Source organism: Zophobas morio, unplaced genomic scaffold (genome assembly GCF_036711695.1).
Source record: "Zophobas morio isolate AGI-343-1 ecotype UQ-CSIRO unplaced genomic scaffold, CSIRO_AGI_Zmor_V1 ptg000419l, whole genome shotgun sequence".
Taxonomy (NCBI): Eukaryota; Metazoa; Arthropoda; class Insecta; order Coleoptera; family Tenebrionidae; genus Zophobas; species Zophobas morio.
Genome location: NW_026972523.1, coordinates 286040 through 312022, shown reverse-complemented (window position 1 = coordinate 312022; position 25983 = coordinate 286040). Strand labels below are relative to the sequence as shown.

Here is a 25983-nt window from a genome sequence, read left to right as displayed (position 1 = left end):
TACTATTGTTATTTAAATAACTTTATATTTTTATATATTTATTTTCATTATATGTAATATTTATTATTTATATATATTTTATTATAACTTTTCTTACTTAATAAATATATTTACAAGATTTTTATTATATTTTTATTTTTTATTTTTGTATAATAATACTTTTTTTTTATTCATAATTATAATATTTTTTATTTCTACTTTTTTTTTGGTTTCGTATATTATTTTCGTATATTATAAATTTTTATTATTATTTTTTATTTTAAACTTATATATATTTACTTATATATTAAAAATTATATATATATTATTATTGTTATATCAGTTATTTTTTCATTTTTTTAATCTTTTATTAATATTATATATTTTATTTGCTTATTATTAATTATTATTATCATGTATTTTACATATTTATTTACTATATATTTATTATATATTATAATTATTTTGTACTCAATAATAGACGAAAGACCCTCATTCTTATATGAAAGAATATAATGAAAAAAAGGTTTTCTTCTTCTTCTTCTTCTTCTTCTTCTTATTATTATTATTATTATTATTATTATTATTATTATTATCAGGCCTGCTTATGGTCGGATGGGCCGCCCTGCCCTAAAAGTGGTCATCAGTCTTTTGAAGAAGCCATCCTCCGTCAAGCAAAAGCGACTACTGTACACTCAATTCACCATTCTATTCGCTAAAATAATTTGGTAAAAAAAATACACCAATAGGCTCCCTGGCTACAATTTCGCGCCGACCCGTTTATGTTTCATCAAGCCAATATGAACCCATTTAAATATAAAAGTAACCTAATTAAATTTATAATGATACCTTTTTGAGTTTTGGTAACGGATTGTTTTTTTTTTTGCGGTAGACAAAAACCAGTCGCTGGTTAGTTTGTGGGCTGATGAAAGTTTGAACTTGTTATTACAATACGTAATTATTATTATTATTATTATTATTAATATTATTATTATTAATATTATTATTATTAATATTATTATTATTATTATACTATTATTACTATTATTACTATTATTACTATTATAGATAAACAAACTTCCTATTGTTTCTATTAAAATGGATGACCTCGGAAACTTTTTTAGAGCAAGAATGAGAAGAGGTTTCATTATTATCATTATTTTCAGTAAATTATTATTTTTTGTTCATGTTTACTTTTTAGTTTTATTTCTAATAAAAAAAATTTATAAGAGCGCTATAATTTAAATGTATGTGTTCTTTTCATATATTTATAATTATTCTTTTTTTATGTATTATTTTTTAATATTATATTGTTTATTTTTAATATTTCTTTAAATATTTTATTAAGTCAATTTTTTTAACTCATTATTATTATTTGTTTGTATGGACACTTTATGGTTGTTTTTCATAATATAAATCTCTTTTATATACTTCTCCATTTTTTTATTATATTTATATCTTTAGTATTTTTTTCATACGCTCACTTTCTCATTTTTAAAATTCCAATTTTATTATTTATAAATATTTTTCAAACAGATTATTGACTTCTTTTTTTATATTAATTATTTACTTAATGTGTATACTTTATAATTCTTTTAATAATATATACTTATTTTTTAGAAATATATTTTTATTCTGAATAGCTTATTACGCAAACTTTTCTAATTAGTTTATATTTTATATTTTTTACTTTCTTATTTTTATAAAAATTTCATTTTTTTATTCATAAATATCTTTACTGTCTATTATTATGCAAACTTTTTATCTTTCTTTAAATATATATTGTTATTACTTTAATTCATATCATTATTAAATTTGTTATTTATACTTTTCAACTCTTATGAATATTTTTTTTTGCAAACTTTTTTTTATTCTCAATATATTTTTATTATTTATAAATATTTTCTCCAAAATTTTTTTATGCCAACTTCTCTTGTTTTCTTTTATATTTTCATTATTTTTATTTATTTCTTATGATTAATAGACAACTGCGATATTGAAGCCTTTGCTAAATTTTCCAACAACGAAATTCAAAGTGTTCGTATAAAAGGCACGATTTTTTAAGTACTATAATATTTGCTATTCACTATTTGATCATAAAAAAAGGAGGAAACGATAATCAACCCGAGTGCGTGGCTGTCTTGACTGTTATCAAGAAAATTTTTGGTTATACTAAATATTCATTAAAAAATAAGAGATTCACGTGGTGGTTCCAATCATTTTTTAGGCTAAATATTTAATGATTACTTTAAAAATTAATAAAAAAGAAATAACATGAATCATAATAATAGAAAGAAAAAACCACGTGGTAGTTTAAATATTTATTTTTATAATATTTAACAATTAAATATTATTTTTATTCAAATGCCACATGGTAATTTTTTATACGAAATATTTAATGACTTTAATAATAATAGTACAATAGAAAAGAGAATTACTATTATAATAGTAAACATGTGGTCGTCAATTTTTTTGTTTACTAAAGACAACTATATTTTTAAAAATAAAACAAAAAATAATATGATAATAATAAGGACGCCACGTGCTTCAACAATTTTATACGGAATATTCAATGCTTATTATATTATAAAAAATAAGAAAAATATTAAAATAAACACGGCAGTTTAACTTTCTTTTTACAAAAATTTAATGGTATTAAATAAATATGAATAAGAAATAATATTTTGATGTATTGATAATAAGGGAAACCACGCGTAATCACTATATTCCATATACGTAATATTTAGTAATTATTATAATAAAAGTATAATAAAAAATTAAAAACAATAATAATATATTATATATAATAATGGATGCATGTATTCTTTTTTTATTCACAATATTTTATGGCTATTATAATATAATAAAAAAATAGAGTATTTATATAACAATAAGTAAGCCGCGTGCCGGTCAATATGTTTTAACCGTACAAAATAGTTAATGATTATCATGAAAAATAAAAAAATTAGAGGTAATACTAATGTAATAATAAACACGTGGTAGTCTACATATTTTTTTATACATAATTTTAATGATTTTCATAATAAATTCATATTAAAAAAACAAAATGGTATTAAATATTGAATATTAATAATAAGTAATTCATATGGTAGTCAAAATGTTATGTGTACAAAAGATTTAATGAATTTAATAAAAAAGAAATAAACTAATATACATAACTTTTCAAGAATTCAAAAATAATAACGAACACGTGGTGGAGGAATACGGGCCGGAGCGAACAATTGAAGTTTACATTAAATATGGTTCAAATATAATTTTTTTCCTTTATAAAAATTAACCAATCCCCTCGCTTAAAGTATCTACCAAAAATAATGTGACAAAATTTAGTTTTTAAATGTTTGTTTGTAAATTTATAAATATCCAATTATTATTGGTTTCAATTTTTTACTATATAGAAATAGTGAATAAAACAACTTTCTATTAATGTTCTCATAAGAATAAATAAATTACCATTCTATATTTTTTGGTTAAAACTAGCCAATTACTGTTTATTTAGTTTTTCCTTTAAAAAAAAGGTACAAAATTTTTATGAAGTAGTTTATAATAATATTAAGAAAAGTAATGCTGTTCATTGCGTTTTTTGTTGATTATTAAAAAATAATTAATCAGTAAATTTAGTTTTATTTACTGGAAAAATAGTGATATATTTTTGGATATTTAATTTTAAGCATTTTATAATTTTAACTTCGTTAGGTGGATTCTTTAGTTTTATTTATTTTTTATATTACATAAATTTAATAATGTAATGAATTTTATCAATAAAAAGATTTACAATTAATATATTTATATATAAATTTAGGTGAAACTTCTACTGTTGAAATCGGGAAAAAATGAGAATTTCTTACATGTTTTATAACTGACCAATGATTGTTCAAGCAAAAAGAAAAATTTAATTTTAATAAAATTGATTAAAAATGGATTTTACCTCCATTTAGTATTAATTTGAAACGTATAAAATACTCACAAATGTATTATAATATTACTAGAGATTTTAATGAAATTATTTTTCATTATTAATTTTATAAGTATAGCATTTTCAATAATAAATAGTTTATCTTAACTTGATTATAGCTAATCTCTACGCATAAGTCAGAGTTTTAATAAAAAATATTAAAAATAGCACAATTACCTATCAAGAACGAATTTTCCCTATATATTTTAAATTAGCCTAAATGAATTTATAACTGAAGGATTTAAGCAAATAAGTAGTTAAAGGTTTTGGTCGCTGCGTTGAAAACACAAAAAATTAATTGTGGCAACTCACATAAACTTATAATCGTTTTAAGTAAATGTATTAATATAATTAATTGCGATAATAATAAAGTGATTGTAAAAGCGAAAAGCTCCTAAGAAGAAATTGTCGTATGCAAAACTATTCGTAGGGACCAGAACTTCTTCCCCAAATTTATATAATAGAAATCTTTTATTATTAATGTTCTTTTTTTTGCATATGTTTAAACCCTGTCGGCTGCTCCTGCAGTAGAGAAAGCTCCATTGATACCTTAGGAAACTCTCCAAGCAGGCCCAGAGCTTTTGCCCTAATAAGTAGTGCTGGAGTTAATAGAAATTTATAGAAAATTATGAACAATATAAAAATATGTAAAAGTAATAGTTTAAATTAATAAATAATAAAAAATTAAGAAAGGAAATTGAATTTAGAAAATGAAAGACTACAACAGACTAGTAAAAAATAGAGTTTATGAATAAAGTATTGATGGACAGAGTGTAAATTAGATGCGGAAATCAGAAAGCAAAGGAGATTTCAAAACTTAGAGTTCGTTGAAAAGGTAAAGACAAGGTATTTTATAAAAAACAAGTACGTAAGCCGATGTTACTCCGCCTAAATGTAACCATCGTATCCTAATTTAATATATGTAACACAACTTACTAAATCATCAGAGTTAACCCGGATAGAAACTAATAAAGGAAATTTAAGCAACTTTTTAAAAGCGTCTGTAATAAGAAACATTTACTGATTAAATAATAAAAAAATTAAGAGATCAGTATAAACTAAAAAGAAAGTTATACACAAAAAAGGGTAAAAATACTAATCCAAGAAGGTTTTAAAAACAGATCTTTAAAGCTTTTTAAAAAAGGGCGTATACATTAATTTTCATGTGCTTTACATGCCGATACTGAAGTAATATAATTACTGTGTAACCATTAAGACGTCAATTTTAAGCTTTTTATTCTAGGCTTCTAATTATATATTCAGTTGTTACTTTCATAGCCTCTTTAAATTGCGTCATTTTTGTTTGAAATTTTGGTGTGTTTCTTTTATATAAGTAAAGAATTCCTTATTGGTTAAATTATTAATCTTACCATAATTTTAATTTTTTTATAATTATTATAAAATCAGGAAAGATGTCGGCTTTTTTGGTATTCCCGTTGGCGATCTCTCCGGACTTTAATGTAAGAACCTCCGATATTTTCTTTTAGGGATAAAAAGCAATTGTCATTTCCACAAAAAGAATTAGAGGGGTTTAGAGAATGTATTTTTTTTTTACCTTTGTTACGTAAAACTCGCAGTTCTTGTTTAATAAAAGACGATCTTTTGAAGAGCAATTTTACGTTAGAGGCTTATCTATCCATGTAATGCTTCTTAGATGCCGTTCAACGAGAGCATTTCATGTTCAAAGAAATATAATATTAATAATTTTAGATGAGTTTCAAGGTGGTCGCTTATGTATAATAGTCCTGTCAATTTCGATATACAAAATTGGGAAGGGGAAGAGCGAAGGTGTGGCTTTTTGAGTTGCATAAAAGATTTCCATCAGTAGCTTTTTCCAACTAAAAGTATTAATTAAAAAAAAAATCTTCAACTTCAGCGAAAGAACGCTTAGATAAATAAAATCGTAAAAAAGTTTTGCTGCGTTTCTATTACAATGTATCTTTAGTAAACTACATTCAGTACAAACAAAAAGCAAAGAGTTAATAGGGTTAATAGATGTGTATATATTCAGGTGGAGTTAAGAGTAAAGCAGCGTTTTCGCCGCACATAGTTCCACCATTTTGCCTTTAGAAACGTAGCATTTGCTGTTTTATGAGGGATTTGTAGTATAAGGGGCCACTTTCAATCACTAAAAAGATAACATAACTTCTTTAAGTGTTTAACGCGTAGGGCCTTATATAGAGACATATATACCAGTTTCTTTAATATTCTGTAGTTTAAATTCCAAAAGAAATTGCTTCCTGCCCTTTTTTGTTACCAGTATAAAATCGGTTTTATCGATAACCTGTGGCTTGGAGTTCAAAATTTATTATTTATGAAGTGTTTAAAAAAATTTCCAATAATCTTATGTTTCTTGTGTCTTTTTCTAGAAATATTTTAAAATTTTTCCAAAGCAAACCTTCATTAGCAGCCGCTGCTCCGTGTTTGAAAGAAATTTTTAAGTAGTTGCGTATAATAAAAGACGGCATCAGTCATTACCGCGATAGCTTGTTGTTCTTGCAACGCAGTCACGTCGAACGTTTACTGAGTGCCCACGCAGGAACAGCGTAGGCCACGACCAGCTGGACACACATCATGCAAATAACCGCTTGTTGCACATTCCAGCTGGTAAAGCGCTAGCTTCACGAAGATGGAAAGAACGACCTTGACAGGCTTCTTTTTAAGACTACCAAAACCGCTCTCCCAGCAATGCCACTGTTTTGCAGTATTCCTCCACCGAGAATGGCAGGAGAGATTGAAGATCGTTGCCGTACAAACGTTCAGCTTTTCTGGTCGTATTTTCTTTATGAGGACGACAAAAGAAAGCTATACATATCCATAACTTTTTCGGGGTTGCGCCTGTTTTAGATGTTTTTAAAGCGATTCATCTGTCTCCCTCCCTCTCCATTCTATTTGTTGCTAAGAAAAAGGCCAAAAAAAAAAAAAGAGTTTTCTCTTTTTCAACATCCTCACCAACTTTGTGGGTGGCCTTCGGTCATCATTCTGAACATGATGGGGAAGTCTACACTAGCGGTTCCCAAAGGGTTAAGTTTGATTAATAGGCGACGTGTAGCGATAAAAAAGGGTACTTAGTTCATTTTTTACTCCCAATAGGAAGTTTTTTATCGTTCTAGTTCAGTAGAACTAGCTAATGAGTGCCTCGCGAGTGTTCTTTAGTTTGGTTCTATTTAAATAAAACTTTTTTGTTTTTCATTTTTACCTTTAATGCCTCAGATTTTCTTAGCTAACATGTGAGTCTTATATTTCGTATTGTCTTATTTTAGTAGGCTGAATATTATCAACTTGTGTTTATAGCGAGGTTGCAATCTTTCCTAGCTCAACTTACTTTCACTCCACCAGTGTAACGAGATTGATTCTGAATTTGCTTACAAGAAAGAACCTTTGTCATAATAACGAGAATCAATAAAGGGAAGATGACTGTATTAGAAAAATTTACTTGTATCAAACTTACTTTCCTTCCAGGTCTATCTAACAGTAGTCTAACTCTCTTGCTAACTTTGTGACTTGCCTGGGTTTAATTCAGCTTACTTTCAAGTTTACTTGGATATCGTGAATTAGTTTGACCTTCTTAATTAAAAAGTCCGCGACATGAGCAAAAATGTGAATAACGCCTATCTGTCTTTATGTTGGATTTTTGGTGTTAGTCCTACATAGGACTCCGTTAACTATTGATTTAAAATAGTTAATTTTTGTATGTATTAAGAGCTTAGTTATTTTATTAAACAATTTTTTTTTAACAGTTTCTGGTGTATTTGCATAGTTCGCTTGGAGATATTGTGCATATCTAACCAGTAGACATTACTTAAACAAAGGGAAAGCATACAATAAGCGCTATGTATGTCTGATGAATTTTTTTTTGGCTTTGGTATGCTCCTGCAAAGCAGTATTCATCACTTAAATAAAGGCTCTGTAGAGTCTAGTTGGTCTAGCGATAAGAAAGGAAAAGAATTTTTTGTTCTATTATTGAGTGTGAAATGATAAAGGTAACTGGAAGTTTACGCTCAGTACAAGAGGGCCCTCTTTCTTTTAGATCGCTTTAGTTTTTAGAGAGGGATAAATGCCTTGTATTTAAATTTTTACTTTTGACAAAACACTATTATCTATTCACAACACCGCAAACACAAATATTTTATAGGAGTAGCACAAGGGTGTCCTCAATATCACATACCTTATATAGTGGCCTGCTTCTAGTATCTCAATCTAAGAACTAGAAGTCAGCTACTTTTGTGACTGGTAAATGAGTAACTCTTAACAAAAATTTAGAAAATAAGATAAGAAACCATTAAAATAGAAAGAAAAAGTGAAACCGAAAGTTATCTAATAAACATTGGCTTACAATAATTACAATGGCTAATTATTTATAGCCAGTATTAATGAAAGGGGGTACACTGACCCACAAAAATGCGTATTTATAAATTAAAAAATTATAATTTAAAATATAATTTAGTTAACACTATAAATTATAATATTCAAAGTTTTGAGATTTATTCGTGGGTTCAAAAAATAATTAAATAGTTTTTTGTAGACCAGTAGATAAGAAAAAAAAAAGCTCGCACAATGCTAATTTACTCCTTTTTTGATACCATAAAAATATTTTTATTAAAAACGTATATGCAACTTCCATTATAAATTTTTAGATACACTTTTTTATTGTATTAATAGTAGAGGACAATTAACCAAAAAAACTTTCAGCATATTTTATTTTTATATAATTAAAAAGTGGGAAGGGATATCAAAAATAATATAGTGAGAAGTATATAAGTTCAGAAGAGCAGTGGGGTTGGTGTGTTGAGTCCGCTCGCTACCTCTCAGGCGTAGCGAAGCAAACTTCCAGGCCCTCTGTAAACCTTATCCGAAGTCGGAAGGGAGCGGCGATGTAGAGGTTACGCCTGGAAGCAGCACCCTCACCTTTTTTTATTATTATTAATGAATATTGCGAATGCTCGATAAGTTGAGTCGGACCGCTTTATAGTCTTAGTCTGGGTGCAAGTAGGCGCCCGTATATCTCCAAGAGGAATATCATAACTGTCCCGGTTTTCTAGGGGAGAGTGTAGTACGTATTTAGCCTCCTGGACACCCATCGAAGTGCTTTTCGCTTGTGCACTTCCCTGTAGAAATCCCACCAAGCCAAAAAGTGAACGCCCACCTTCTCTTTCTTTTAGTCAAAACATATGTATATTCCTAAAAATTTGCTGGCGATGACGTGTTAAAAGAGTTATTTTTATTATCTGTTGTACGGAAATTGTGGAACAAGAGAACTCTTAATATATTATAGTGGAACGAACAAAGTAACTGCACTACAGGATATGCTAATCGGAAAGACGACGTCAAGTGAATTTATATTAATTTTGGTTATCACTATTTACAATAGTAAAGTGTTTATGTGCTCTTAATTTTACTTAAACTTAGCAAGTAGTATTAATGCGCTACACGAATAAAGGACAGCAGGTAGAATGTTTGCATTTTTCAATCTTAAAAAAGGTTTACAAATGAATATAAAGAAAAAATTAGATTAAAATAATTTCAAGTTTATTTTTGCGACGTATATATAGTTTCATAGAATAATAATAGTAATTATAAAGTTTTTTATTGGCCAGTATTGTCCACACTACCAGATTCATTGACTACAGCAGTCGCTGGAGTGGCCAATAATATGTCAAAATCATAGAGGACAGGGACAAGCGCATTATTTATAGATTGCGTGTCTACTTGAAGACCGGTTTCATTGGCTGCGTTTGATAGTTCGGAACTTATCATCCCATGTAAAACCTAAATAATAATAATAATAAAATAATAATGAAGTGATAATATAAATATAAAAGTACTTTATAATTCATAGAATACATGAAAGAGCCGATATGGGCGACTAAAAAAGTTCCTATTATTAAAATATTATTTTTATAACCGTTATTATTAATAGTACTATTATAAATAACATACGAATGTATACAGCCAAGTAAACTATAATAGAAATAAAACGTTCGGCAGAAAGTTCTGAACCACTCAGGCTTTCCTCATAAAGTAAATTCTATTTAAAATTAATAGTATTATTATTATTATTATTATTATTATTTATAATAGTAAACCTGAAGATAATTCTGTACATAAGAACGAGTATAAGTCTGCACAAACAAGCGAGTGTATTCTTCTCGCTTATAAAAGTGATTTTCTATATCTTCTAGTGTCTATTATTATTGATAATATTACTATTATTATTATGATATTAATATAATTATTACCGAAAGCGGGGTAAATACAGAAGGCTCTTCGTGATACAATTGTAAAAGAGAATTAGGGATATCCGATATTACTGAAGAAGGCCAGAGAGATCCGAAACTAATAAGTTTATATAAATGTGTTATTATTGTTATTATTATTATTATAATTATAATTATTAATATATATTATTATAAAAAAAAGTACTTCAAGGAAAATAAAGGTGTCTTATAAAAGGAATTCCGATCATAAACTTCTCGCTCTGAACTTTTTATAAAATTTTACTTCCTATGATTTTTAGTGAATATACATTATAATAATTTACACCATTTATTTATCATGAATTCACAATCTTTCACTATTTGCTGGCTTTCTTCATTCTTCAAACTATATAGTCCTATAAAAATAAAGATAATAATAATTATATATTATCCATTAATTCTTATAAAATGCATACGCCAATAAAAGAATGAATATAAAAATTTGACCAACCAGAGCATTTGAGGGCTTCCGTAAAGGCAGTCTTGGAATTGCTCCAATCGCTCAATGCATAAAGCGCTGCGCCCAAATGGATGTGACTTATAAATAATTGGCTGAAAAAATTAAATATCTTGATTTAGTTAAAATGTGTAGCAAAAGTAGACTTTATAATTGTAATAATAATGATAAAATAAATATCAAACAATAAATAAAAAAATCCAATTAAAGATAAAATGTTAGCATATATAATGAAAAGAAAAACCTGTTTTTTTTTAGCGCCAAAATGGCTAAAGTTTTAGCGCTTTCGTAGTTTCCTAATAAAAATTCCGTCAAACTCTGATTGGTTAGTAGGCCAGAACTGTTGGGATTAAGAGCAAAGCCTTGAGATCATTATTATTATTGATTATAATTTGCTATTATTTATCATTATTTTATTATTCATAATTTTACTATTAGTATTATTATTCATCATTACTATTACAATAATTATTATTACTTTATTATCATTAAAATATTGTTATTTAAAAACAGTTGTAATAATAATGATATCATTATAAAGAAGTGCTGATAAGACACACTATTATTATAAATATTATCATCTCATTATTATAACAAAATTCGGTTATAAGTATGATTATTTTTGCTTATTATTTTTTATCAATAACAAAAAGTTAGTCAGAATATAACAATTCATTATTACAAAAACAATAATACAAAAAGTTATATTATTATTATTTCACTTTCAGTTTACTTTCCTCATATGTGCTGATCACTAGAATAAATATAATACTATTTATCATAATTATCATAAATATTATTAAACTAATAATAATAATTTTGAGATTTTTAAAAATAGTTTTTTATAAAAAAAAGTATTATTATAAAAACTTTTAAAACTTTTGAATTATATTTTCATAGTAATATAAAAGATTATATATCAGATTTTTTTTTTTGCTCGAGAGTTTTTTTTTTAATAATAAAAGAAAATATTTAATAAAATAAAATATATAATTTTTTCTGGTTGTTAATCTTACAGACTAGATAACTTCAAGAACTAATATAATTATAAACAAAGTGAGAGTAATATGTTAAATTATATCACTAAGAAATATAAATAAAGTTAGTTAAAATAAAGAAAAACCGTATAATTTATTTGAGCGCTCTCGAGCCGCCCGAGTAGCACAGCGCTCACCACCTAACAAACACTGACAACAATGAACGACAAAAAAATAGAGAGAGCGCGACGGTCACAGCACCCCTTAAAACATTAATTAGGATTGTGCCCTCAGACGGCAATCCTCAATTACATATAATTAGCAAAGAAAACAAAAACTTTTCAATAATAAAAGAGAAGAGCAAAAAAAATAATTTTTTTTAATAATAAATTTTGAAATGTTAATAAGTATAATTTTTTCAATAATAATAAAGACTAAAACGAATATTAATAATTATTTTAAAAAAATAAATTTTATTAGAATGCAAAAAGAATGATTTATCATTTAGAAAATAATAATAATGCTTACCGATCACAAAATGTTCTCTAGCAACTTCATATCTTCGATCTTTTAACTAAAATAATAAAAAAATATAATAAATAATAATTAATAAATGAAGAATAAATACTTCAGAAAAAGTGATAATAGCAATAAAGATAATAATAATATAATACTTCTATAATCCCTAACTTCGATGCAAGTAAAGAAGTTTTCTTTCTTGAGAGAGAAACTTCGTTAGAATCTACAAAGACATCATTATTATCACTACCGTTATTATTGCTTTTATTATTTTTATTATAATGTTATTTTTTATAATTTATATTATTTTTTAGTTATTATTATTATTTATTAACCAAAAGTTCTATAAAAGTTTTCGAAATCTTCAGGATCGAAAGTTCCTTTTAGAGCAATATAAAGCGTATAATTCTCTGGATCGTGTTGAAGCCCCTTATGTTAAAAATATATTTTTTTACATAAAGATTATAAACTTTATTACTTTTTTATATAAAAATGAATAAAGTTTATTAAAAAACAAATATATTTATTAAATATATAAAAAAAAGTAAAAACTTAGTTTTAATAAAAATTGATATTCACTCTTCAAATCTTAATTTATAGGTTTTATTATTCATTAAAAGTTTAAGAAAAAAATATATATATATATATAAAACATTAAAACTTTTAGGTGTTTCAAATAATAAAAAACTTTAAAGCTATTTTCGCTATAAAATAAAACTTTTTAAAAAATATTAATTAATATCATAATTTAAACTTTAAAAAATAATAATAAAAAATAAACTTACAATAAAAAAACTTTTTTCTAAAAAAAGAATAAAAAAATAAAAAGTTCAAAGAATAATACTAAATAATACATGTGTTACTAATAAAAAATATACATCAAAACTTTTAAATAAAATAGAAAAAAATATAAACTTAAAATATTTACTATAAAATTATGTACACTTTTTTTTATAAAAAATAATAAATAAATATTAACAAAAAACTTTATACAATAAGAACTTCTTCTATTTAGTATTAAAAAAATATTAATAATTATCTACAAATATCATAATAATAATAAATACTAACTTTAAGTAAAAAAAAATTTCAAATAATATAAAATAATATTATAAATAACTTGTAAAAAGGCGACGGCCGCATCACGTGGAAGATTTAATTTTTGAAGCGCGATTCCTTTCGGTACATATAATAAAAAAGAAATAGGTAAGTAAAGTAAAAAAAAGTTAAAAGAAAAATTAAAAAAATATATAAAATATTAAAATTAATAAAAATGAGCACTAATTATTATAGTTTTAATGAAAATAAAATGTAAATTGAATATTTTGAAAACTATTTAAAAAATTAAAGAAAACTATAAAAGGACAAAGTTTTAAAAAAAAATTTAAAATATAGAAAAAATTATTATAAAAAACTAAAAATAATAATGAAAACAAAAAATATAAATAAATATGGTATTCAAGAAAAATGAAGATAACTAAACAATTTTTAAAAAATACAAAAATACAATATTCAAGAATAATAAAGAAAAAAAGACAAAGAAAAAAATTTTAAAAATAAGCAAATTAAAAAAGACCTTGACGAAAGTAGCCTTTAGGCCAAGTAGGCGCCAACTGAATACAACGCGACGCATCAGAATACGCCATTTCATATTCTAAAGTAAATAAAAAATAATAAAAAGTAAAAATACAGTGAAAAATAATAAATATATAGAAAATAATAATAAGTAAAAATAGTACATATTATAATATGTAAACATATATTATTAAGAAAATAGTAATAATAAGTATTTATAAGTTTCAAAATAGTATATATTATTATATAATTAAAAATATATACCAGTAAATATAGTAAATAATAGTAAAAGTAAAAATAATAGTATTTATTATAATAGTAAGTAAAAAATAGCAATATGTTAATAACAGTAAATAATAATAATTTAAGTAAATACTTAAGTAAAAAGATGGTAAATAATGTTAAGTAGATAAAAGTGTACAATAGTAATTAAGTTTAACTTCAATAATAATATATAATATAAAAATAAGTAAAAAATATTGATAAAAAAAATAAATAAATATAAAATGTTTTAACTTTTCTTCTGATAAAAAGTTTAAAATAGGTAAAAAGAGAAATTAAGTAATAATAGTTTAATAGTAACTAAAATTAATAGAGTCAACTAACTTTACTTTTAATAGAAATAATAAGTAAAAAAATAATGAATAATAAATATTAATGTCTACTAACTTCAGTAATATTATAAATTACAATAATAATAAGTAAAAAAAAGTGAATAATAATATTAACAAAGTTTATTAAATTTAGAAATAATATAAATTGTAATAATGATTAAAAAAAAAAGTAAAATATTTATGACGAACAATTAAAGATAATAATAAAACATAAATAACAAATAAAATAATTATAAAAATCTTATATAAATAATAAATAATAAAATATAGTATATGTTTACTTATAATAATAAGTAAAAATTTCAACTTTAGTAGCCATATAAATTATTATAATTTTGAAAAAAATTCAATATTTTTTTATTAATAATAATATAAAAATTATATTATAATTACCTACCATAAAGTAATAATAATAACTTTGCAAATAAAAAATAAGTAAAAAAAATGTATATCAAATAACAATATTTATTTTAACTTCATATATAAAGAAATAATAAAAATAATAATATAAATACTAAACGAATAATAAAATAAAATTCTGATTATTATCTTCTTAACAAAAGAAGTTTTTAATAAAAAGTAAAATTTTTTAAGTTTTTTAATGTAAATATAATAATAGTAAAAGTTTTTTTTATAATATTTATTATTTTAAGGTTTTATAAGTTATAATGATAATATAAATCTTTTTTTTTATTTTTTAAAATATTTTTACTTTATTACAAAACTATATAATAGTTATCATTATTACTATTCATTTAAAATTTATTATTATTAAAGTATATTATTATTATTCACTATTTATTTATATTAAGTTAAAGTATATTATAATTAACGTTATCATTATTTATTATTGAAAAAGTATATTATGATAAACATCATTATTATTTACATATTAATATTAAAAAAGTTTATTATATTTATCCTTATTATTATTATTAACATGCTATATTTATCCTTTATTTATTATTTATTATTTATTACTATTATAAAAGAAGATAGTAGTTAGCCTTATTATTACTTATTTAAATTATTATATGATTAGCAATACAATAGCTTTTATAAATGTATACAACATAAACAGAACAAAATATATTATAATTATCATTATTATTATTTACATAATTTTTATTATTTAAAATATTCATTAAAGATAATTAAAAACTTTACAGCTTTGTTAGTTGGATAAATAATTATTTATAATACGAATTGTTACAAAAAAAAATGCAAAAATTAAATATAATTTAAAATATTATAAAATTTAAATAATAAAATTATAAAAGGAAGTAACTCAAAATATTTAAAATAAAATAATAAATATATAAATAAAATTATTTAAGTAAATAAAATAATTGAAAATTATATTAAATATATATATAATAATAAGTAATAGAAATAATTATATTAAATAAATGATGATATTAATAAACATATAAAAAACAAGTAATAAAAGTAAATAAAATGTACAATAATAAAATAAAAGATACATATAAAGTAAAGTATTTAAAGTCAGACTAATAAATATATAAACAATAAGTAATAAAAGTAAGTTTAACTTTATAAATAGATACACTAAAAGGTTTTACAAAGTTAAAAAAGTATTCATAATAATAAAACAATAATTTTATAAAATTAATTATAATAATATAATAATAAAGTACACAAAAAAGTAATAATAACAGTAATAATGAAAATATTTTAATAAGTAAAAAGCAACTACAAAAAAAATTTAAAAATATGTAAAAAGTTATTTAAGAGTTAAAAAAAGTAAAAATAATAAAATAATCAATACAACATCAATGAAAACATTATAATATTATGTAAATTCAAAATTATAACATTTATTAATTATAACAAATGGATATATAATAATTAAAATTATTAATATATAATAATAGGTAATCAAGTATATTTAACAAACAAAAATAACAATTTTATATTAATATTACAATTAAAAAAATAATATAATCTTATACATTTATATTCAAATTTAACATAATAAACAGGAAAAATAATAAAATAGAATAAATAAAAAATATAATACATATATGTTTATTCAAATTATGACGCAAAAGAAAAATATAAAAAATAAAATTAGTAAATAATAAGTAATAAAAGAAAATATAGTAAAATGATAAAGTATACTAAAATTAAATTTAAAAATAATAAATAATAAAATATTTATATATATATTATTTAAACTAAAATTTACTATAATAAATCAATTAAATAAATAATAAAAAATAATATAATAAACTAAAAATGAATATAAAAATAAATAAAATAAAATTATACAAAAAATATTATTATAATTCAAACTTATAATAAAATATATCATAACAAATAAATATTAATAAATAAATTTAAAAACCGTTTAGCTTCAGAAAAGTCAAACTTCTATTAGAAAGAAAATAAAAGCAAAAAGGAGTTAAAAGAAGGCCTCTGCTATACCTAAAAAGTTTTATAATAAATATGAAATATAATATTCTTAATAAATAATATTTTTATAAATATTAAGTAATAAATAATATATATATTATAAAAATAACTTTAACAAATATTTGTATCTATAAAAATTAAAAATATATTTATGATAATAACTTTTACAAATATTCATAATTAAATAAAAAAATAATTTTCCTAGATTTATAAATTAAACATATTATAACTTATATAAATCCTAAAAGTATTAAAAATAAATAAAAATAAATAATTATTATAACAATAACTTTTTTAAATCCGCAAATATATATAAAAAGAATATAAAAATAAATTTTACAAATATATAACTGAAAGGCTACGTTTATACTTTTTTAAAGATTTTTATAAAAAAAAAATTTATTATACATATAACTCCTAATAATATAAAAATATTTTAAATAAAGTAACTTTTACAAATGTTTATATATAAAAATAAAAAATGTTATTACTTATAAAAATAACTTTTTCTAATATTTACATCTAAATAAACCTTCTACTAATATTCATAAAAAACAAAATTTTATATACAAAATAACTTTTACAAATATTTGTAATATAAAAATGTTATTTATAAAAATAACTTGGACATTTCTTTATTAAATAAAGTTCTGTTAAAAACATTTTGCATATGTGTTCAATAGAAAGAACTTCTACACTCTTTGTAAAGATAAATAAAAGTTTTTATACTTTTCTGAAAAAAAACTTTTACACTTTTTTATATAAAAAAAGTTAATGTACATAAAAGTAATAATAATAAAATATATTGTTAATCATAAACTTTACACTTTTTTTAAAAAAAAACTCTATTAAAAAATAATATGTAATAAAATAAATAGAAACAACTTTTCTGGTTTTTTAAAAAAAAAAGTTCTTATATTTAGAAATAATTATTTAATAGAAATAACTTGCACACTTTTTATATATATATATATTATTATAAAAAATAAATTTTTTTTTTTACATAAATAATAGTAAAGATATTATTTTATTATAAAAAAATGACTTCAGCACATTTTTAAAATTTCTTTTTGGAATTTATTTTGATTAAAAGTTTTTCGTTAATAATAATAATATATATATATTATTAAAAATAAAATAACTTAACGCTTTTTTTTATAATTTTTTTTAATATAAATATTTTAAAAAGATAAGACATTCCTAAATAAAAAATATATTTTTTTAAGAAAGATAGTTCTACACTATTTATAACTTTTTTATTAATATAAATTAAAAATAAAAGTTTCAATAAATAATTATTAATATTTTATTAGAAAAGATAACTTCTGCACATATTAAAAATTTTATTTTTATAAATATATAAAAAAAAAATAAAAGTTCTCAACAAATAAAAAATATAATACTTTTAATAAAAAAAAACTTTTACACTTTTATATAACTTTTTTTAATATATTTAAAAAATGTATAAGCTTTTAATATATAATAACCAGAATTATTATAAAAATAACTTTTTTCAAAGTAAAAGTTTTTCATAAATAATAATAACTCCTACATTTATATATAGAAAAGGTTTTATATTTTTTTATAATAATTGTTATTGCCTTATTTAAAAAAGTGTATGCACACATATAAAATAACCACAAAGTTATTGATATTAATAAAAAAAACTTCCATACTTATTTTAAATAGTTTTACTAATTATATTAATATATATAGAAAATTATATTTATATAAGAACTTTTGCACTTTTACAGAAAGTATATTCAAAAAAAATATATATTTTACATATAAAAGTGTTTACTTCTTTATAAAAAAAACTTTACTTATATTATAAATATATATGTTATAAATAAAATTTAACACTTTTTTCTAAAAAATGTTTTAATATATTAAATAAAATATACTTTTACGTAATAACTTTAACACTTTTTTATTAAAAAAGTTTACCCATATTAAAGGTTATATTGATCAATATTATTTTACACTTCTTTATAAAAAAAAGTTTGATATATCAAATAAATATATTATTCAATAACTTTTACACCTTTTTTAAAAAAAGGTTTTCGTACATAAAAAGAATATAATTTTATAAATATAACTTTTTCACTTCTTTACATAAAAAAAGTTTATATTTATAAAAATATATTTCTAATAACTTTTTTATAAGTAAAAAAGGTTACCATAAAACCGCTTCTTTAAAGTTGTTTTGTGTATAAGCTCTAAAAAAATATAAATGTTATTATAATAATAATATTAATATTATAAAATAATTAAAAATAATTAATAATAAAAATATATTTGCAAAAGTATATTTTATACAAATAATAAATATGTGGTATATAAAGAAGTAAAAATACAAATAATAATATATAATATATAAAGAAGTAAAATATATATTCAGCTAAAAAAGTAATAATATTAATATCATTAATATTCATAAAGTTATAAAAAATAAAAAAGGATATATAGTAAATCAAAAGTACATTTAATAATAGTGTTAAAAAAATAAATATTTATTATAAAAACAACAAAAGTATATTTTATACTAATATTATATAAAAAAGAAAACATAATAAAAATATAAATAAATAAAAAATTATATTTAATAATATAAATAGGTTAATAAGATAATATTATAAAGTTATCATAAATAAAAAAAGCAAAAAAGTATATATTATAATAATAATTGGTGAAGAAGAAATAATAAAAATATATATACAACAAAAAATAATATATTTATTAATGTTACTTGAAACAATAAATACTAAAAAAATTATTATGAATATAGTAAGCGATAGTACTTTTTATACTAATAAGAATATATAAAGAAATAATAAAGAATTATATTTAATAATAATAATACTTTAAAAAATAAATAACGTTAATAAAAATAATAATAATAAAGTAATTATACTAATAAGAATATAAAAAGAGGAAATACTAAAAAAAATTAAAGATATTCTATAATATTATTATTAAAAATATAAAAAGGCAAAAGTAGAAATTGATTACTAATAAAATAATATTGATATGAACATATAATGACTTAATAATAGCTAATAATATTTATAAATATATAAAAAAGTAATATTTATATATTAGTTAAAGAGATTTTTAATATTGTTTAATTATTTATTATAAAAATATTTTTTTATTTTATAATTTATAAAAATTTTAAATAACTTCTTAATATAACATAAAAAACACTTTTTGATAAAATTTAAAAAAATAATAAATATAAAATTTAAATTATGTTGTGACTACTTTGAAGTAATTAAGTTTCAAATTTCTTTAATTAACTCATTCTAAGATTTTAAAAAAGTTTATAGTAGTATAAAATTATGAAACTTTTAAATGTTAAAATAACAAAAGTTTTCTTTATTTAAAAATAATAAAGTTACAGAATATAGATAATAAATGCTTGATGAAAAAATATAATAATAATATCTTCGCAAAAATAGCACTCGCTGCTAAATTATTATAAAAAGTTGACTGGTTTATAATAAAAATTACACTTATATATAAATTTAATCAAATTACCTATTTCCATTCTCCTTACATTTAGAAGCTTCTTCTTTTCTTTCAGTAAAAGTCTTGTTTTCAAGATATTCAATTAGAAATTCCGGTACTAAAAAAGGGAGAATTTTTCCATTAATTATAATAGTATAATATTATTATGTTTACTATATATATCCCATACATAGTTAAATTTATTTGCTATTTATTCTTGACAACTTGATTATAATTATTCCTGTAAATTTTTAAATAAAAGGAACGCTACTCTAATAAACTTAAAATAAATTAAAATGAAATTGGAAGCTTAATTCTGGCTTAATAAATTACCAGAGCTTAAAAAGTTACTTCTTTAATAATATAAATTAAATAATTCTTTATATGAAACCCAAGGGAGAATATATATAGATAACGATTATTCCATTAAAAATAATAAAAGAAATCTCTCTTTCTATTGAATTAAATAGTAGTGAGAAAACTAAAAACAGAATTAAATAAAGGTAAATATATAATTGCCATCATTAAAGTCCTGATAATTAAGATTAGAATAATATAAATCTTTTTCAAAAGTTTCGGATTCACCAACTACGAGCGTCTTCAGTACAGTTTCTTGTAAAAATTCAGGCAAAAAGTCAACCTCTTCATATTCAGATTTAGTTTTAAAAAAACTTGCTGTCATTTATAGTATATATATTTTTTTTAAAAAAGTTTTAATAGTATGTAGTATTGTTTATTAAAAATAAAGTTTCTTTATTATTTTTAGTAATACAAGAAAAGGTCAAGGGTAAATTATCCCAACTACTATTCTGTGCCACACTACAATTTGCAACTTGTAGCACGCTAACAATATTTTTAGCCATAAGACGGTTTCCCTAATTGGGTTGTCAGGGTTAAAGTAGAGAGATTTGCGTTAAAATTGTTATAAACAAACATATAATATTGCCAAACACCTATTTAAATTCTTTTTCTTTTACTTAAAATAATAGTTTAAATTAACCAAAAGGGAGAGTAAAGGGGTAATTAGTAGGACTCCATAATTATAACTAAATCAGGATTTATTATAAAACTTTATCATTACAAGACTCAATTTTAAAGAAAAGTTTTATAATTTAGCGCTGCTTTGAGCAAATTTTAATCTGCTTTCTGTGTTTTACAAACATGTTTTTACTTTTTACAAGATATTATATGTTATATTATTCTTAAAAGTAGCAAAAATTAAACTTTAATACCTCAGTAAATATTCAGGAAATAATTTACCCTTCATGGATACGTTCTTTAAAAATAATAACAATAAACTTTAGCCATCATGACAATATTCAGTCGTACATATTGAAAAGAGAATCAACACCACTTTTGTTTTGAAAAATAAAAATAAAAAAAAAAATGCTAAATTTGCTCGCCATTATATTGTCAGAATATAATAATATTAAGTTCTTTTACATCAAGAAAGCATAAAAATCTTAACAAAAAAAAGTGGGTTAGTAAATAAGTAGTCGCAACTGCATTCAAGTGTAGCTTACAAACTCAATTGTATATTTTTCGTTTTTAAAAAATTTAAGTAAAATTTTAGCAAAACTAGAGTAAGGAACCAACAAGGATTAGAATTTTAAGTTGACCGATATCAATTTTTTTGTGTAGGATATAAAACTATTAAGGTAAAACACTTTTCGGATTTATAGTTTATTTGTTTTTCAAGTATAAAGAGCTATAGTAGAACCAGCGATGTAAAATGCTAATGGACTAGTATTGCACTAGAGCTATCGGAAAAAATATTTTTTTTAAATTTTTTAACTTGTTCTATTTTATTTTATTAAAAGCACGAATGCAAAAGTTTGCATACTTGCCGAATTGAACCTGAATAAGACTTGCTTTATGTATTCATTTTTGTTTGATGAAGCGCGATATTTGCTAATTCTTGAAATGTTGACTAAAAAGTTAAAGACAATCCGTATTTTATTCATTCGCGAAGTGTAAAATTTCCATAATAACCCAAACTATTATTAAAGTTAAAAACTAGTAATAAATTAGTACTGCCTACTTTTTAACGCTCACAAAAAAAGATTGTAGTGGTTACTATTGAAGTTTTATTTTAGAAATAAAGCTTTGTGGTTAAAAATTATTTTTAAATATATCTTGTGATGGCTTCACTGAAGCTTCATAGGAATTGTATATAAAACTAGCCGACATAGATTGAATTGTTATACGATTCAAGTTCAATTTAATTTTCGTTTATTACATAGTTTATGCACCACGCATAAAAGTCGCGCTTTCATTTGTTTTTAAAGTATTTCTTTTAACAGCTAAACGGTAGTAAGGATTCCTTGTAGAATAAGGTTTTAAGGCTAAGTTAAATAAAAAATTTCTTTGCGTGGGCAAGAAAAAATAGAGCAATTACTTTAAAAATATATATTATTTAATCTTAATATTTTGTTTTTTTTTTTAATTTTTAGTTATTTATTTTTAGGCAAATAAAAAGGATTAAAATATATATTTTTTTATTTTTAATATTATACATATATTGCTCTGTTTTATATCTACAATCAACTCCTTATTAAAGAAATTCAATTTATAATTGTTTTTTTATATGTATTATTTTCTAAATATATTCTTGTCAATACTGATATTTCGAGGATAAAGTAAAATTTTTAGGCCTACATTTATGTTTGTCTTCATCAAACCCAAGAGTGTGCGTCCACATGAAAGAGCAGAAAAGTGAGGTATTAAGTATTAATAAAATTTTATTCAAATAACTTTCGTCTGTCCGAATACTATACTTTATAACCCAACAACCTTTATAGTCTTATAATTTCCGCAATATATATAATAACAGATATGATCTTTTTACCCCTTCCTCCAAATAAAGTTTGAAAAAAAACTAGGCCTTGTCCAAGACAAAAGGAAAGGATGGGAAGAGTGAGGCTGCCAGGCATCTCGCCGCCGCCGCCCACTTCGGCTTCGCGGAAACCGACAGCCTCGTTAGCCTTGTTTTTGAACTGAACTTATATACCTCTCACTTTGTTGATATTTTTAATACTTCGTCCCACTTTTTAAGTTACTTTCCAAAATTTAAATTTTTTATTTATTTAATGAACTCTCTACTATTAATACAATCAAAAGGATATCTAAAAAAATTTATTATGGAATTAACGTGGTTCGCTTTTGAGCAAAAAGTTTTTGAAGGTATTAAAGAGGAGTAAATGAGAAAGGAGTAATCTTTGTTTCTTATCTACTGATCTGAGAAAGATTATCTCATTTAATTTTTTATTTTTTTATTATGCTGTACATCCACAAAACTGCAAGTATATGATGTATTTGCTGACCGCTAATTTGAATTTAAATATAATTCTTGAGCGCTAACTTTTAAAATAGTTACACAGTAACTACACAAGAGGTGTGTTTACAATTTTTTAAATTAATTTTCGAGAGTTAATAATAAGTTAGCTAACTAAGTTTGTAAGAATATTTTTTTTGTAGTATGTTTTGATCTTTTGAGTATTTTAAACTGTAGCGTAAAAATAGTAATAAACAGTTTATCGTTTTCGTTTTAAATAGACCTATAAAAAATTATCTGTTGTATTCATTAAATCTATCAAAATTAATTTAGTAACTTCCAAATTTATACCTAACTTTTTAAAATTTTGCTGACGGAGTTACTCCTTTACCGAAGTTGAAAAAGATTTGCTGGTTTTTCAGTTATTTCAGTTTCTTAACTGTGCACTTTCAGTTAAATGAGCTTATAATTGAGGAGTTACGGGTTAACGAGCACCCGACCATAAGTTTGATTTAAAGAATGCGTACTATACGGGCAAAATACTAGTTATAAACACGTTAATAACATGTGCGCACGTGTGCAGCGTACGAAACCTTAAAATGACGCGCCCGCTCTGTCAGGAGTACTCCAATGTAGTTCAATGAAAAAGTTCTAGGTTTATTTTTTCTTTACTAGTTAGTCTAGGCGATATAGATAAATAGTGTGAATTACGTGAAGAAGGGATTTAGGACTAACAAATGAAGTAATAGGAATGATTGGTATTTAAGGTTGGCAAAAAAAAATAATGTTCGAGGAAGTAAAAGGTTAAAAAAAGAGCAGTTAATCGGGCATAAAAAAGCTATGAAATTTTAATATTTAATGACTGTGTTTTTAAAAATTTATATACCAGATATAATTTTTTATGTATAATTAATATATTTTAACAAGTTTATAACATTAACATTAAGTTGGCAGCACCTTCAGTTGGTAAGTTTTATAAAGTTAGTACGGGTCTACAAGTTTAGATAATTAAAACCAAATATATACGGAAAAAAAAAATAATAACAAGAAAGAGCGTTTAATGAGAAAAAAGTTAAGGTATAACCAAATCCAAAGTGGTGAGAAAGTGAATTCAAAAATTAGAGCGAAGAGGTTTAGGTGGAACTACACAAGATTTTAACGATAATAGACTTATAAAAACAGCATCAAGGCGTGAATCGTAATTTTTTTAAAAAATCGAAGTAACGCTTGATTGCTATAAAAAAATGTTTTGCAACGTCAATATACATTATGTTGTACTTTACTAGACTTATTTTGGTATTTGGACTATTCTACAAATATGCTAGAGTTGACAACTCTGCCTATACAACTTTGCCTATGTACTATTTTATTATATAAATAGGTTTTCTGGTTAACCTTCATAATCTTTTTATTTAACAGAGTATATCTATTAGTATGAACAGTGCTTATAAGAGATTAGTATATAAATAAAAGAGCTTAACTGAAGTTATATAAGACCTTTGACTTAAACCAAATATTAAAAAATAAAGCAAATTCTAAGACGCGATGAATGTAGTTATTGTTATACAATTAAGAAAAACAGACAAACGTGAACACAACGATTTACAATTAATCTGCGCGAGTTTGCGACATGGAAACAGTGCCTTATTATTTTACATTTATAAAGATTTGATTGACCCAAGAGGAAACTTTGACTACACTCAGTAGGTGTTAATAAAAAGTAATATAACTGCAGTCAGGAAAACTCTAGCTTAAGTCTATTAATTGCAAAGTTGACGCGGATTCGCAAAAATACAGACGTTATTATCTCACTTTTCAACCGAAACTAACAAAAGATATTAAACAATTATTCTTTCTTTCCTTTCTCTCTTCTTCAGCACCTCCTTTGTCAGGGTAACTTCTGAATAAAATAAATAAAGCTTTCCTCAATTCTTATTTTCGGCTAACTAAACAAAAATTAAAGCGAGTAGTAACAAATAAAAGTTAATAAACTTTCTTCTATTAAGTTACTACCAATAAGTGCCATGCCTTACATTTTTTTAGTTCTCTTGTAAATTAAATTAAATTTACCTTTGTGCGTTGATACAATAATAATAGTAATACTTTTAGGGTTAAAAAAAAAATTGCGTTACTTTCCCATTCTCTCAACACTTTTTTATACTAGGACAAAATAGTTTTTTTTTGAAATATTTCTTTTCTTCAACATAAATGTATCATATTTTAAAAATTGGTTACAGATATCATATAATATTAGTACGTAGAGGCTCGGTACTTTACATAACTCTTCTTTCCATTAGGGTCTACATAAAAAAAAGTTTAGGCTTTTCAGTTAGTAAAACCGATAACAAATACAAACACTGAATTTCTCTAGTATTAGCGATCAGTAAAAAAATTAAGGCTGTGTCCTAAAAT

General features: G+C 22.3%; 1 protein-coding gene and 3 long non-coding RNA genes across 4 annotated transcripts; 2 read left to right on the top strand and 2 right to left on the bottom strand.

The window, feature by feature from the left end:
* Positions 1-452: 452 nt before the first annotated feature.
* Positions 453-2030, top strand: LOC135120748 (uncharacterized). Its single transcript, XR_010278717.1, has 6 exons — positions 453-505; positions 579-668; positions 729-801; positions 872-933; positions 1048-1120; positions 1964-2030. It is a non-coding gene; the product is annotated as an uncharacterized LOC135120748 (long non-coding RNA).
* Positions 2031-2085: 55 nt separating this feature from the next.
* On the top strand, positions 2086-3878 carry LOC135120769 (uncharacterized). The gene is made up of 3 exons (XR_010278722.1): positions 2086-2145; positions 3168-3242; positions 3800-3878. It is a non-coding gene; the product is annotated as an uncharacterized LOC135120769 (long non-coding RNA).
* Positions 3879-9538: 5660 nt separating this feature from the next.
* Positions 9539-12380, bottom strand: LOC135120765 (uncharacterized). The gene is made up of 12 exons (XM_064045102.1): positions 12318-12380; positions 12172-12217; positions 11790-11843; positions 10911-11028; positions 10661-10761; positions 10496-10565; positions 10376-10435; positions 10192-10288; positions 10039-10137; positions 9893-9980; positions 9778-9830; positions 9539-9721 (listed from the first exon to the last, which is right to left on the bottom strand). Exons 6-12 carry the CDS (start codon positions 10507-10509, stop codon positions 9539-9541), a joined length of 594 nt encoding a protein of 197 aa, XP_063901172.1. The 5' UTR covers positions 10510-10565; positions 10661-10761; positions 10911-11028; positions 11790-11843; positions 12172-12217; positions 12318-12380.
* Positions 12381-12503: 123 nt separating this feature from the next.
* On the bottom strand, positions 12504-20390 carry LOC135120744 (uncharacterized). Its single transcript, XR_010278714.1, has 6 exons — positions 20328-20390; positions 18968-19006; positions 16720-16799; positions 13739-13816; positions 13283-13338; positions 12504-12591 (listed from the first exon to the last, which is right to left on the bottom strand). It is a non-coding gene; the product is annotated as an uncharacterized LOC135120744 (long non-coding RNA).
* Positions 20391-25983: the final 5593 nt, after the last annotated feature.

Coding starts and splice junctions, on each gene's coding strand:
- LOC135120765 (XM_064045102.1), bottom strand. Junction 10,289..10,375: donor ACACCTTTATTTTCCTTGAA/GTACTTTTTTTT, acceptor TAAACTTATTAG/TTTCGGATCTCTCTGGCCTT. Junction 9,722..9,777: donor TGTATTCTATGAATTATAAA/GTACTTTTATAT, acceptor ATTATTATTTAG/GTTTTACATGGGATGATAAG.